This window comes from Pteronotus mesoamericanus, unplaced genomic scaffold, assembly GCF_021234165.1.
Source record: "Pteronotus mesoamericanus isolate MK-2021 breed Mesoamerican mustached bat unplaced genomic scaffold, CSHL_Meso_final contig_90, whole genome shotgun sequence".
Classification (NCBI taxonomy): Eukaryota; Metazoa; Chordata; class Mammalia; order Chiroptera; family Mormoopidae; genus Pteronotus; species Pteronotus mesoamericanus.
Genome location: NW_026555277.1, coordinates 39,056,002 through 39,072,314, shown reverse-complemented (window position 1 = coordinate 39,072,314; position 16,313 = coordinate 39,056,002). Strand labels below are relative to the sequence as shown.

Here is a 16,313-nt window from a genome sequence, read left to right as displayed (position 1 = left end):
CCAGGCAAGCACTTCAGCCCTGCAACTGAACACTAACTGCTTCCTAGGCTTCCCCAGTGATAAGATTAACACAAAGTCTCTAGTAGAAAACCTAGCACAAATCTAGAGTTAACTTAATATTGGTCTATAATGAGCAGCATGGGAAACATTTCAACAGGCTCCCAGAATAATATGATTAGATACCCATTTGTCCCAGGGAGTAAAAAATATTAGGAAAAAGTGGGAAAGTGCATTATTAAACTTGGCTATTTTTTACTTACCAGAAATTCCTCGAACTTACCAGGAGTATGAAAGCAGTCTGACCTTGAAAATGTTCATGTTCCAGTTTGTCAATTTTTACTCGTCCTGCTTCTACGTCGCTTTCTTTAAAGGGAAGTTTGTGGGCTATCCTGGAAAGTACACATATTTGTTTAATGTGTGGAGAAGTGAAGAGGTAAGAACTCTCTTGAGAGGTGAGGTTTGTGGTCTTGGTAGCTCAGTGTTAATACCTTTTTTTGTGCCCAGCAAAAACTCAGGTTTATTCAAATTGCAGGAAAAGTATATGGCACTGACTCTGTCCACAGAGAATATTGGTCTTAGAATCCTGTCATCTGATAGACATTCCAGTTCCTTTTGGGCAAGAAGTTATTTTTTTGCTTATTGTTGGTAGCAAAATAGGGGCTGTGAAATGGAATAAGAGTTCTGTGTTCCAGAAGGCTTCCAGCAAAGGAAAAATGGGAACTTTCTCTCAGTGTCACAGAAAGGGCTCCGCCATGGGTAGGAGTTAGACCGGATCTGTGGTTTCCAAACCTGGCTGTGCATCCAAATCACACAGAGAAAATAACAACCTCCAGCCCTAACCCAGAAATAAAGTTGCAGAATTTTCTGGGAATGAGATCTAGAAACCTCTTGTTAACATATTCCACAGCTGAATCTAATGCATCGAGCCCGGCACTGGTCTGTGATCATGCGTGGCCTATTGGTCTGGGAAGAGCTAACTACCCCTTCTTATCCTTTTAGTATCCATTTCAACCCAAATCTTCAGATTCTGCTCTTCTGGTGGGAGATTTCTTTTGTTGCCAAAGTCCCATCTTTCATCATTCACTTTTTTCTCTTCTTGCTTCTGACTAGTGTGATCCTGGAGGCTGTCTAGTAGAATTGACAACCCAGTTGACCATAATAATGACTGGGAAACAGATCTTCGGAAACATTAAAGAAGCCATTTATCCGTATGTATGACTTGGAAGTTCTTTCCTGATTTAAATAACCATGAGGGATTTCCTCTGGAGGAAGACAAAATTCTTTGATTATCATGGTTCCTTTGTTAGAAAATCAATTTAAAAAAAGTCACACTTAATCAACAGTCAAAAGCACGAAGGAAATACAGGCTTTTAGATATGCACCTCTGCACCTTGAGTGATGTTGAGGGAAAGGTAATGGCCCCCCTCTCCTGGGGAGGTTGCACTGGGACACACAAATATAATATCCTCTCTGGGTTATTCTGCATGTTGCATATTCTGAAGATAATTATTAAACTCTGTAAAAGTATCCATGTTTCATGGACACATTTAGGCACAAAAATTGGTCATAGATGAAATACTGATACATCTGTGAATACTGAAACTTGAAAGGTTTGCTGTCTGTTCAAAAAGCACAGCAATAATAAATACATTATAAAAAGAGAAAACCAAAAAAACAGTGGATCTAAAATACAAGATGAAAATCCCCCTAAATGAAAAGACATATAATCATAAGCTGCACTCTTGCAAGACTCCTAGTTAGGAAGTGATAGTGTTGAATTTTTTAGCACCTGCAGTATAAAGTGGGCTAAAAATGCTCCGTTTAAACAGGTGACTGGCCAGTTTAACTACAGTGTGGGCAAAAGTAGGTTTACACTTGTTTATATGGAAAATAATACAATAGTTGATAAAGAGTAATATAAAAATAAACTGTGTTTTGCATACCCACAGGTATAACCCAACTTTTGCCCACCTCCGCATATTCTAAGCCAGGGCATCTGGAGTAAAATGGCCTCTCATTTTACTCTTATTTTGCATTTCTCTGATTAAAACCATGAATGAACATCTTATAGCCAGGTGTATTTTCTCTTTAATAAAATGCTTGTTCGTGTTTAACCATTTTTTACTTGTTTATCTTTCTAATTGATTTGTAGAAATACCTTATAACTTCCAATTACTGTGTTTCTGTCTTGTTGGTTATATGTGTTGCAAATATTTTATACCAATAGAAGTTTTGTCCTTTTATTTTTTTAGTAGTGTCATTAGATCACAGTTCCTCAACCTCAGCACTCATTTTGGGCCGGATAATTTTTTGTTGTGGGGGCCTGTTCTTTGCATTGTTGAGATATTTATCAAAATCTTTGGTTTTTACCTCTTAGATGCCAATAGACCACCTTCCCAGATATGACAATCAAAAATGTTTCCAAATGTTACAAATGTACCCCTGTGGCCAAATCACTCCCAGTTGGGAACCACTGTGATAGGTAGACACAAATACAGACATTTAATATAATAAAGTTTATTAATCTCTTCTTTTATGGGTTAGCATATTTTTGTCTTATTTAATAAGTCCTTCCCTACCCCAAGACCAAAAAGATATTCTAATATACTTATTTCTTAGTTTTTAACATCATTATCTTTTAAATTCTTAATATGTATGGAAAAGATTTCGTGTTTGATATGAAGTTAAAATTTAATTTCTTACACACGTACGCACACATGCACACATATCTCTCCCCTTTATCAGTAACACCCCCGGCTCTGGAGGAGGGCTGGTTAGTCAGTGACGGGTAAGACCCCTCAATGGCAGGGGCAGCCTAAGACAGGCACAGCCCCATGGGCATCAGGGAAGAACTTGGGGGACACGAAGAAAAGAGCAAAAGACCCTCACCCCTCGGCTTTGATGTGGCCAGGATCCTCATTCTATCTGAAAGAAGCCTCCTCTCTTGGCAGCTCTGTTCCCCCCACCTGGCTCAGTTTTGAAACAATACTGGAGACAGCCCTAAACTGGATTGGGCTGTTCCCAGGGGAAATCAGGCCTAGAAGTAAATTCCTTGAGGCATGCTTTGTTTTTCCCTGAAAAGCTATGATAACCAGCTCATGCTGGGAAGGAAATTTGTTATTCACAGACCCTGACCCTAAACCCCTTCGCACTCTTATGTTTATGCTCTCATATTTACTCGTCTCATCTCAGACCCATGTAAATCGGTGTGTTCCTGCCATTTGTTTTCTTCAAAACATCATCTCTTCTCTGTAAACATTAACATACTCATGTAATGAGATCACCCATACATTCCTACTACCTAGCCCCCATTGATAACCCTTTCAATAAAAGCCTTTGGACACGGGGACTCGGGGCCTTCTCCACTAGAGGGAAGTGCCACGCCTTTCCCTGGCAGACCAAGAGAAAAGTGTCCGGGATGACTTACTTTCTTTCCCCATCCATGACGACCCAGAGCGTACTCTGTGGGACAGTCTGCCCTCCTCCTCACTGTTGATGTGGTCTGTTACATTGTGTGATTTCCTAATAAAATAAAGATTTTAGTCCTTAAAGTAATCTAACGTGATGATGATTTCTTTTAATGTAATATGGAGTTTAGTTAGGTAATATTTTGTGTAGGATTTTTGCATTTATTTTCATGCTTTAGATAAGCGTCTGCACTTCTGTTGTCATGTGTTTTCTGTTGTAACCAACTTTTCATTTCCTTGAGTGTCCTTCTTAGTATCACAACAATGTAAAGGTTAGTAATTAGATAGAAAAAAACATCCTATAGTGACCCTCTCCTCCACTTGTTCTTTAACAGAACTGTCTCTGAGTGACTATATTTCCATGGGGGGATTCAGTGTTTATATTTTCTTAATCAGCCCAATAAAGAACTTTTGACCTTGGCATGTATTGTGGAAAGAACACTATATTTTGATGTGGACTTTAGCTCTACTTGCTCTGTGGTCTTGTCACTTAACCTCTCTTACTGCCAATTTCTAGATTTAACACTCTGATTCTGTAACCTTTCTTAAAGGCTATTTTATTATATACTTACTTTTATAACTTACAATAGGTTGGTTCTAAATTGGTGGAGACGCCGAAAAGCTCGGACCAACTGTGAAAAGCTGTACAGTCGATGGGAGCAGGATCATGACCTTGAAACTTTTGGATCTCTCGGGCTATTCTACGAATACTTAGAAACAGGTAATTTTCAACCACTTGTACTGAAACAGAATGAGGCTGAGTAAAATAAGTGCTTTTTCAGCTCTTAGTATTTCATTCTGCCTTGGATGTAGGAGGTGTTTAATAAATCATTGGACAATAGATGAGAAGATGGATGAATATAGAAAACATTGGTTCAGTATTGACTTTATGTTGAAGACTACGTTGTGTGGTATCAGGAATTGTAGCCCCATGCAAGCCAGGCCTTAAAAGAGCCTGTAAGTCTCGGCTAGAAAACTGGAGATGCTGGGTGGCAGGCAGGACCCGATACTGCCATGAGCGTTACCCTGGGAAATCTGGCCAAAAGAATGCATTATCTTTACTGAACCTTGCTCCGTTTTGCACTGCCCTGATAAGGAAAAATCAAGTGTTTAGTCTCAAAGCAGGAGAAAAGATTCCTGAGCCCCTGAACCTTAGCTTAATAATCATCTGTAATCAGTATGTCTAACAGACCCTAACCCAAGGCTGATCTATGTGTTCCTCTTACTGTTATCTATAGCTCTCTGTCGTGGATTGATAAGCTTTACATGTATGCTGTATACCCCTGCACATATCATTCTCAATAAAAACCATTTCAGAGACGGGCTGGGGGCATTCTCCTCTAGAGGGAATCGCCACCCCCTTTTCTTGACAGGCAAGTAAGTGTGGAATGATTAGTTATTTGACCCGCAGTGAACCAGGGGACTTCACGGGACAGATTTCCCACATCTGGTGCCTGAACAGGGACCCCACAACTTTACCCACCAGATAGAATGTGGAATGAAGTTTAGCTTCAAAGTGCCAATCTTAGATATATTTCTCCTATCAAGTGAGTGTTAATATTGAACAAAATAAAATAAGGACCACTTTTTAAGACCTGACTCAAATGAACTTAAGTAGCTATTTCTCCTTTTGTTTGCTTCAGTGACAGCTCAGAGAGAGAATAAGTTGAAACACATTTTCAGCAACTGACATACATTTACTGTTTCCTTTATTTCATGCTGAAAAGAAGGCCAAAAGCAGTTATTCAAAGAAAGCCCAAATTGAACACGATAAATCCATAAAATACTCTAAAAGTTGAGCAGAGAAGAGATCCTGAGGTGAAATTTTAGGGGAGAGAGTAACAGGGCTGCCTGTGTAGTCTACTCCGAGGGTTTCCTCTGAGTGATACCTCTCTGCTTCTCTGGGGAAATTAAGGAGGACAATTTTCTGAACTTTTTCTTAACGCCCATAGAATCGTGGTGGAATGAATGAGATGGCCTGAAATTGCTACTGATTCTCCACTGTAGTACATACATGTGATTCCTGGGTTGAAATAGGTAAATTTAAGACAAACAGAAGGCAGTCTATTTTATTGATATAATTAGCTAGCTATAAAATTAGGTAGTCCTTGCTTTATGGGGTGATAAGGGTAATTTTTTATTATATAAGTTTTAAATGGATTTGTATATAAATGCATCAGAGAAATCACCGAAATTAAAAAGATGAATTAATGGTTTCATAAGATTGACGACCATTTATTGAGACACAACTAAGTTAATTTATTCTGGATGCTTTACATACATCATTTCTAATCTTGAAACATTCTATGGAGTAGTCATTATTGACTGCATTTTATTTCAGAGAATACTGAAATGTGGATAGGTTGATTAATTTCCCATGGGTCACAAGATTTTAGGAAAAGATCTAGAATTTGCACATGGAATATTTAAGATCTTTTTATACTACTTCCTCTTAATTTCTTGTTTCTTAGTTTGGCAGAAAAGGAAGTGAGGCTATTTGTTTACTTGGTTTAGTAGATGACAAGGCTGATTTTTATGAGAAAATTTTAAAAGAAAAGCTGAAATCCAGAAATGCTCACGATCTACCTAAAAATAGAGGACAAGTGAAAGATTCTTTCTTCCTTCAATGGAAATCCATTCCTGTATCTCTCACTATTATTTTTCACTCATGTGCGAAGCTCAGACTGCCAGTTGTGTGGATTTTTTTATTCTAAACATTGTTGGAGACAAAAAAACAAAAATGCTGAGAGTAGACAGCTTACACAGGTGTTAAGTCTTAATGAGGAGAGCAAAACTGATTTAGAAAGATGTCAAGTTATCCCAAAGGATTAGGACCTTAACAAATACTTTATCCCAGGAAATGTGTATTTCCTTTGCCCACCTATAATTTATATATTTCTGATACTTCAGTAGTTCATTTTCTGGTTTATTCTCAAATATATCTTGTTCTGTACTGCCTTTATATCTGTTAGCTTCTTCAAATCCTAAATAATGCATTCTTTCATAAGACTTACAGTTGAGTACTTTTATATACGCAGCACTTGCTGGCTGTGGGAAGCATACAAATGAATCGGTCATCACCCTGATCTCAGAAAGTGCTCAAATTAGCAAGACAGAAGAACCTGATTACCCCACTGCCGTGGCAGTGCCAGTGTCAAGGCTAGGCGAGCATAGGCCTAGCCATGGACTATAATAAAAGACTGTGTTTTAAGAAGAATATCCTCTAACAAGAATAGAGGCTTTAGCTAAGCAGGTCTCAAAAGAAACAGCAAGTATGGTACTGAGCGATGCATGCCCCATTTCTCCTTCCCATGTTAGCAAACAAGTAAGTCACTGCTTCCTATGGGGAGGAGGAAGTGGGCAGATGGAAAGATGCCCGGAGGGTTTTGCTGGTGTAGATCCTTCCAAAATGCAGGAAGTGGCAGGAGTTGGGCAGAGGGTCCCCTCTTTTCCCCTCCACAATAATGAATTCACAAATTTTTCTTTTCTCCCTGCAGTAATCCAATTCGGATTTGTTACGTTATTTGTGGCCTCTTTTCCTTTGGCCCCTCTTCTTGCTCTCTTGAATAATATTATAGAGATCCGAGTGGATGCCTGGAAACTTACTACTCAGTACAGGAGACCTGTGGCTGCTAAAGCTCATAGCATAGGTGTTTGGCAAGACATTCTCTATGGAATGGCTGTTATTTCTGTTGCAACTAATGTAAGTGACCTATTTTGGTGCGTGACTATGTATTTTGTTTTCTTGGGGATTGGAAGATGTCAGTGGTGCTTACATAACTCAGTCTTTATTTATGTTGATTTCATCATGGTGGCAGTCCATAAAGATAAAACATTCCTAAACTTTTATGCACTAAACAACATAGAGAAATCTGACATGGAAACTCAGAAAAACAAGGAAAATTTCAAGATCATCCCCAAGGAAAATTGTAGGATCACTCTCATTAAAATACCACAATGCAGTTTCATAGCGTATGACAAAGGAGACAGGAAACAAGTGATGGTATAAAGATTTTGAATAGTACAATTAAATCTTAATTATACATAAATTGTGTTTAACAGAGTACACAATGTTTACCTGTTATGTCTGTGGAGCACTAAAAAGAGAAATGAAAATAAATTCCTCAAAGCATGAATTTTACAATGCATGTTCACCTAAAAGAATATTATGAAAATTAAAGTTGATAATAAGGTACTCAAAAAGAACACATAATCACCTAACATTCATACTTCTAAGTCAACTTTATTATGTAAAGAGGAAATGAAATTACAAGAATACTTAATTGAAATGAAAACCTATACGAATCAGCTAAAATCGCAGGTACAGAAAAGTTATAGCAGAAAATTTTTTAATAATAAATGCTTTATTTATTTACATCTTTTTAGTAATAATTTTTTTACTTTTTTTTATTGCTCAAGTGCAATTGTCTCCATTATCCCGCCACCATTTTCCCCTGCCCCACCCTCCTCTGCCCCACCCACCCCTACCTCCCACCCTCAATCCTTCCCCACTTTTTGGCTTTATCCATGAGTCCTTTATACGTGTTCCTTGACTTGACCCTTCTCCTTCTTTTCCCTATTACCCCCCTTCCTCCTCCTCTCTGGTTACTGTCGGTTTGTTTTTTCTTTCAATGTTGCCGGTTATATTTTTCTTGCTTGTTTGTTTTGTTGATTAGGTTCCATTTACAGGCAAGATCATATGGTAAATGCTTTTATTATTAAAAAAGAAGAAACTAACTTAAGAAACTAAGGAAAAGTGTAATGTAAGTAATCAATAGAAAGTAATAAGAGAATTAATAAAGATATAAACAGGAATAATCAAATTAGAAAACAAAAAAAGCAATGTAATTGCTAAGTAAATCAAGAATTAGCTCATTGAAAAGGCAAATAGAATACCAAAACTCCCAAAGTCTGAAACAAATAAAAGAGTTACAAGGTACAGGTGAGAAAATTGAGAGACTGCTATATACATATATATTCCAATTTTAAAATCTATTTGAAATTACTACTTTTTTAGAAAAATAAGAACTGCTAAAATTTACTCAGTGATAGAAAAGCTGAATAGACCAGTAGCTATAGAGGTAATATTAAAAGGTTTTTAAAAATCTACCACTAAAACTGCAGGTATCAGAGCCAGGTGGTTTTAAATCGACTTATCTAACCTAAAGGAAACATGTAATTTGTACTATTTAGAGCTTAGGAGAGGATGGGAAAATACCTTCCCTATGAAATCAAATACTGAAATTAATTGTACTGACCTGTGTGAAATTTACTAGCTTATGGTCTTCTATCTCCCCATTCCTTCCCCACCAAGCGCGCTCGCGTGCGCGTGTCCTCTCTCTCTCTCTCTCTCTCTCTCTCTCTTTCTCGGCCCAAGCATATGGAGTTGGTCCAGGCAAAGGAATCTGGTTCAGGACAATGAAACTGTGTATGCAACAGTAAGAAATGTAGAAATAGAAAGGCATAGTGGAAAGATCATGGTTTTTGGAATCATACACTTAGCTTCAATTTTCAACTTAGACACTTTTTAGCTATGAAGTCTTGGACTACTAGTCACATACTATAAGTGAGATATTTCATGTTTTAGGCCAAAAACTCATACATTAACATGATTAATAACAACATTTTAGTCATTTTGCATCCATGTAGTAAAATGGAACTGAGCAATACAAATCACTCATTTCTAAAACTAGATTGTTAGCTCATGATCTTCCTCTTGCTTTATCCCTTTTAGGCTTTTATTGTTGCATTTACATCAGACATGATTCCTCGTTTAGTTTACTACTATGCCTACTCAAGAAATGCCAGTGAACCTTTGAAAGGATATATCAATAACAGCCTGTCAACATTCCTGATAGCTGATATACCAGACCACACTGCGCCTGTGGAAAAACGAGACTTCACCACTTGCAGGTTTCTTCTTGTTTTCTTAGGCTTTAATTTTGCCCCTTAAATGTATTTTCTTAAGTTCTTCATTTCCTCCATGCCTTACAATGTAAAGGATTTACTTTGGGCAGTAAATAACCTGGATAAATAAAGTGCATCAATTCTAGAATTCATTCATTGTAAGATTCTAATTTGGAAACATAGAATGTCCCAAAGTAAGACAATATTATGGGTAAAGATAACATCAATTTTGCATCGTCTCTTATTTTCTAAATTTATAGGAAATATTTCTCAACAACAAATGTCCCCAAATTGTAGTATCTATAGACTATACAGCATGATTGTATTATATATGTATTTAATCTACTTCAACTTAATTGTATGTCCTCAATAAAAGAATGAAAATAAAAATATGATCAGTTCATCATCCATCCCACTTACAGGGTTTCTTTCATGCAGTGAGTATGGAATTGGATTTGTAAACCTACTCTTTCCCTGCTTAGTGTCTCATGTACTGTGACGATTGTTTTACTCCAGGGTTGAAAGATTTTATATACATATAAAATCTGTATACAATATGTATATAAGTATTATATTTTATTAGATAGGTAGAAAGAACATCAAAGCCCATTAACTTAAATCTTAAACCAATGGCCTCATCTTGGATGCTTTCTTGGATAAAGAAACAGCAAAATGTTGCAACACAGGTAGACAGAAGCATTGCTATAGTTAATATTTACATCTAGAGGAATCATAGGATAGTCTTTAGGAACATGGTCACTTGTAGCATATTTCTTGATGTCATCACTGGACCAAACCTTTGAAGAACATCAATCTCTAGCAACTTTGTAGAAAACATTGAGTTCACAAAGTTGAGCACAACACTCCAGAAGGATAGTAAGAAAAAAGAAGCAGCAGTGTCAGATAAGCCAAGAGAAAATAGAATTTCAAGAAAATAAAAATGGTCAATAATGTCAAGTTTTATTCTCAAAAGATCAAATAAGATGAAGATTAAAGTGTTCCTTTGATTTAATTACAGGAGACAGTTGGTTTCACTGAGGTGATGGGTAGAAGTAAGTGCGTTAAGGGTCTGGAAGAAAGGGAATGGAGACAGCAAAATTTGTCTCTGAAGGGCAGGAGGGGAGTTGCTCTTGTGCCTCCTGCTACATCTGTACAATACTTAAGCAACATTTGGCCATGATTTTTAGTTGTATAAGAAAGACATGTTTTAAGGTAGCAGTTATCTTACTGTGATTGACTTTGGAGGTTAACTAAAAGGAGTAATAAAAATTCATGCTAGGTCTCCCTGAAGCTGTAGCTAATTTTTGTATTGCTATTTTTCAGGTATAGAGATTACAGATACCCTCCTGATCATGATCAGAAATACTTTCATAATATGCAGTTCTGGCACGTCCTTGCTGCCAAGATGACCTTCATCATAGTTATGGAGGTAAGCCCTTCTCGACATTCATTCCAGTTAGTCTCTCTGCTCCCTTGAGTCATATGTTTCTAAAGGTATCTGCTCAGCGGAAAATTAGCATTATCTCAGTAAATTGTTTTGACATATTTGTTGCCATAAAAAGCAGCATAGGGATATTTTCAGTATAATGATTGCCTGTTATTCCCTTACTATTATTGAAGTGACAGAAAAAAAGAAATATGGCCGTATCCTTGGAGGGTCATGAAATGGGCAGAGGGCCCACTGATTTTACTGAATACCTGTTGTGTATTGGTCCCAGAGGCTATGATAAAAATAACCTTGTAATGTACACTTTATTATTAATCCTTTAAAAATGAATCTCAGACTTAGCAAAGTTAGGTATTTGGTTTAAAAATGATCAACTAATATTAAACCTGGGCTTTACTGACGGATGTCTCACTCCCAAGTGTCTGCTCTGTCCTCTACATATTATGTTTCTCCCTTGTGGAATTTCTAGTTTCTCCCTTGTGGAATTTCTAGTCATAAAACATGCAATAAAAAAGAACAAATACAGAGGTGGTATTTGACTAAGATACAAATTGAGTGTTCTAAGTCATAAAACATGAGAGCCAATATGGGAGAGATAAATCAATGTAAGGCACTTTTTCACTCTATAGTACATTCCAATAATGGAAACGTCTAATGCAAGCACACACAATGTCTAATCAGTTTTTCTTTATTTTATTTTTATACATAAAAATAATTTAAAAATTCATATAATTCTCCATGATAAAAAAGACAACAGTCTTGTGTAATATTCTTCTGCATGTTTTTCCTCTTCCTTCCTCCCTCCCCCCATCCCTCACTCTCCCTGGCCCTCTCTGTCCCCTTCTCTCTCCCTCTCTCTGTCCCTCTCTCTGTCCCCCTCTCTGTCCCTCTCTCTGTCTCTTTATTTATCACTCTTTCATTTCCACATTTTTCACTACCTCTCAGCCTGGTAAATTGCACCAGGCATCTTTTGACTTTCTTTTTTTGTTTATTCATTATTCTTAGTAGTTTATTTAACCATCCCAGGCTCTGAATCACCATCTTTCTGGGACTTCTCTTCACCTTCTTTTATATTAAATACCATATTTTCTGCAAGCTATGTTTCTCCCATTTTTGGACTGCCAGCCTGTTTTAATGAAGCACATCTTCCTGTAATCTGTTGAGGAAAAGTATGGACCATCAATTTTTGAAAACTTGTATATTAAAAACTTTTTTCTTTCCTTATAGATGATTAATTGGTATACAATTCAGGATTGAAAGTCATTTTTCCTGAAATTCTTTCAACAAAATTTATTTAGGTATTCCTGAAATTTCTTAAGACAGTGCTCTATCTTCTGTCAGCTTCCAGTGTAGTTATAAAATACAATACCATTCTGATTCCCCAGTCTTTATGATCTTTTTAAATGTCAATAATCGTTTGAAATTCTCAATAATCCTTATTTTATGAAATTTCACAAGACAATTTCTTTATATTGGACCATATTCATTGTTTTGGATATTCACAGTTTAAACCCTCTAGGTCTGAAAACATATTTATCCTTCAAGTTGAGAAAATTTGCTTGTCTTGTTTCTTTGATAATTTCCTTCTTTCCTCTGTTCTGTCTTTCTTGGACTTCTATTATTCAGATATTACACTTCTTGTTTTGAAACTTTAATTATCATTTTTTTCTTTCCTGTAAATACATGGATTTATATCTTTGTCTTTTTATTTTGCTATTCTTTTGCTCTGTTCATTACTGATATCTCTCAGTTCCTGTTTTTGTGTTTCAGTCTTTTTCTTTCATGTTAGATAACTGCTTACATTTTTATTTGGTGGCTCTTGGCAGTCTGTTCATATTTAACAGTGAAACAATGAGATGATTATAAGCTTTGTGTTCATACACGAGGAATGTTGCTTGGTGGGCCTCACTGTAGTGTGATAAGATAGTGAGGGGACCTCTCCATTTTAGAAGTACCAGATTTTGATATCTGTCGTTATAATTTCACAGACTAGTTATTTTCCCCAGATACAAAGCCTACAGCCTCCTGTCTGTGGAGCTATTTCGAGGCAGCCTGTGTTTTGACAGCTGAGCAAGGCAGAGGGAGTAAGGACCTCAGAATTCAGTACGCTGCATCTCACTTACCTACCCGTTTTCAGTGGTGCCACATCTCCATTGAAAACTGTTTCTGAGCCCACAAAGACTGATTTAATTTCTGCTGCTTCCAGGGTGAGGTTGGAGAGTAGAGAGAAGTAATATGTTGATACAGATGGTAGAGAGGTTCTAGAAATTCAGCTGCTCCTTCTACAAATTTTGAACTAATCCTCTTGTTTTCAGCTCCACCCACACTTATACCTTCAAAGTGCTTAGCACTTTCTCTCCTGAGCTTTTCTAACGATCTAAAACAAAACTGGCTTTTGTCTCACTGGTCTCCGCCATCACCATGTCACCAGCTGCTAGTTTAAGGGCCACCTTTCTTTACTCCGGAGCCTGTTATCACTGTCCCCTCCCTTTTCTTTTTGTCTTTGTGAGTTATGTCGTTTTTTTAAATTCATTTTCAAATGATTTATTGGTTTTCAGAAGGGAGCATAGATAAAGAGTATATTCAATAACCATGTTCAACTTCAGTCTCTGTAATACACATTTTAGAATATATTTATTTGTTTCCTACTGGTCTTTAGAGGGAAATTCCAGGACAGGGATCATATCCTTTTTATTTTCTTTGCACCTCCCATGTTAAGCAGTTTTTTGAATGAATGAAATGATTTGTAAGAAGCTCCTGCTGAGCATTTGACAATTCTAACAGTGTTTTGGATTTTTTTGTTTTCTCCAGCACATTGTGTTTCTAGTTAAATTTTTGTTGGCCTGGATGATCCCTGATGTTCCAAAAGATGTTCTGGAGAGAATCAAGCGAGAAAAGCTAATGACTATCAAGATTCTCCATGACTTTGAGCTTAAAAAATTAAAAGAAAACTTGATAGTTGGTTCTAATGAATTTGCCAAGGAAGTCATGATTCAGGAAAACAAAGCACAGCTGGCCAAATCAACAATCTAGTCAACAAAATGAGTAAGCAGCTGGTTGCCTGTTTGGCGTTACATTTCCCCTGGGTTAGGGCCAGACGCCAGGAGCCATGTGTCAATTTTACCCCTTCTCCTTGTTGTTCTTTTTTTTTTTAAGTCAGTGTTTCTGTACGCTTTTGTAGAGGCTAACTTTGTGAGGTCAGAAGAGTACCACTTGTCTGCTCTGTTGGCTGGGCCTTTCCTAGGTATTGTTTTCTGGGACTCTATAAATGTTTGTTGAAAGTGCGTGTGAAATCAGAATATGGAAAATCATGGAATGTCCCAGTTTGTAAGGAAACAGTGGACTCGGGCTGTCCCATTACCTTCCAGAGAATCTGCACATTTTCATGTCTTCTCCTGGGTTGTTTTATATCTCTTTCCCATCAAGAAAAATGTTGGGACAAAAAGAAAAGAAGTGAAGGGGCCTAATGAGCCATATTTATCCTGCCATTTTAGACTATGCAAATGAAAAACCAAAATCAGATGACATAAGAAAACCACGTATTAAATATACTGGGTAAATATCATGGCGAGGGTTTATTTCCAGAATTGTCCAGAATAAGTTATGTTTCCATCAGAATCCCAGATAGCCCTTCCAGGTAAATGCAAAATTGATTTTTCAAGAGACTGAATATTTGGGTTTCAAGAAAAGACTAACAACTCAATTCTTTAAAGACAATATTTGGAGAAAAATAATTTTAAGACTGGATTGTCTTATCTGGAAAAGGGCTTTAAGAAGTCATTAGATTGCTTCAGGTCTTTGAGTAAATAAAAGCTATCATATAGCAGTGAATCTCTCTTCTTAGTAGGTAAGGAGTATAAGACAATGCACATTGATAGTTTATTGACAATGTAAAAAATTGTTGAATTATATAAAAAAATCATTTGTCTTCTACAATGACTTTTTACATCATGAAGCTTGTTTAAGCATTAGCTATTTGCGTAAGTTAGGTACAAGTTGTTTATGAAATTTTATTTCTTTGTTTAAGTCAATCTCAAATCTTTTAATGCATTTACAATTTTTTGTATTGATTCATCCCTTTATATAATGTTCCGTGCCTTGTCCGTATGACTTGGACCCACAAGCAGCTGTTGATTTGCTGTGATGTAACATCTCAAATGTGAGCCTACTCTAGAGAAATTGTCAGTTTAACATCAACTACAGAGTTTAACACCAAAAATGAATGAACTAAGTAAGAATGAAGTAATGGACTTGATAGCTAAGTTTAAAAAAAAATTGTTGAATTATTTCTCTCATACTTACGCCAATGGCACATGTATGCTAGTTCTTATTCTTCTTTCCCTTAAAATGCCATAAGTATATATATATATATATTTTAACATTATAGATGAGAGTTACTTTTCAATTATATATTATTTGAATCTCTAGTTTTAAATTACATTTCAGTTTCAAAAGAATAGGGTTTTTTAATTGCACATGAAAGAAAAAACTTCACACTTTTTTAAAAGTAGTGTTTCATTATTTGATGCTAATATATTTTTATGGAATTGTCAGTATTAAGTGTATGGCAGGTGGTATTAACTAATGATCGATATTAAGTGTTTAGATCTGAGGATTATGAATTTTATAAAACCATGAGACTGTTATCCCAATATCAGCAGTAATGATTTGTCATCCATCATTTTCATAGATCTTATGAATTTTTTTGTGTAATTTGAAATGATCTTATTATTGAAGCATGATTTTGCATGTGGAGAAGATATTTTTCTTGCTTGAGAAAACCAGTCACTGTTATTGTGAAATAAGCCACCGATGTAGTATGTTTGACTTGTTAATTAAACTCTGCATTACTATGATGTTATACATTGTGCACAGCTCTTTTGCTTCTTTCTTAGGTGCTAATAAAAATAAGAATGTGGAAATTGGTTTCCTATGGCTTTTAATTATTTATGGCCTGTCTGTATTTATAGAGCTAGATTATAGGGAAAAAAAGATATATCTCACAAAATTGTCCATACATTGCAATCTTAAACCAACTCAAGTGTTGGATTTCTAAGATGTATGGAGAACAAGAGAGGAAATAGTAATTTTAAAATAAATTAATAGTTCTTATGACTGGTAGATATTTTTCTTTTAAAATGTTATTGATAAATACTTTTTATTCATGTTTTTTCTACCAAGAAGTTTTTCCTAGTTTCACAGATTTTAAAATGAAATACAAGTATCTACCACGTTTCTAAGTTTACTATCCCAAGTCCAAAGCCAAATCAATTCATATAGATTTGTCTTACCTAATTAAGCCCATTTGTTATTATGGGAGGGCTGAATAAAGAGCATCTGACTATCAAATGTAAGTGGATATTTATCTGCATAGCAGATGTTTTTATCATCCAATCAAACCCATAGTTACGTTTTCTGAAATGTTCCAAGAAACATTTGAGATTTTTATTTGAAATAATTTTCAGTGAAAAAGCTGAGAAACACATATCTCT

At 36.1% G+C, this 16,313-nt stretch overlaps 1 protein-coding gene across 3 annotated transcripts in view; it reads left to right on the top strand.

The window, feature by feature from the left end:
* ANO5 (anoctamin 5) overlaps positions 1-15,734 on the top strand; it is a 74,126-nt gene extending 58,392 nt beyond the window's left edge. For all 3 annotated transcript variants that reach the window (XM_054585989.1, XM_054585991.1, XM_054585992.1), the window contains 7 exons: positions 264-433; positions 1,111-1,208; positions 4,058-4,188; positions 6,965-7,170; positions 9,202-9,380; positions 10,698-10,803; positions 13,633-15,734. In XM_054585989.1, coding sequence (XP_054441964.1) covers positions 264-433; positions 1,111-1,208; positions 4,058-4,188; positions 6,965-7,170; positions 9,202-9,380; positions 10,698-10,803; positions 13,633-13,854 — 1,112 coding nt within the window. In that variant the 3' untranslated portion in view covers positions 13,855-15,734. The remainder of the gene's footprint in view (positions 1-263; positions 434-1,110; positions 1,209-4,057; positions 4,189-6,964; positions 7,171-9,201; positions 9,381-10,697; positions 10,804-13,632) is intronic.
* Positions 15,735-16,313: the final 579 nt, after the last annotated feature.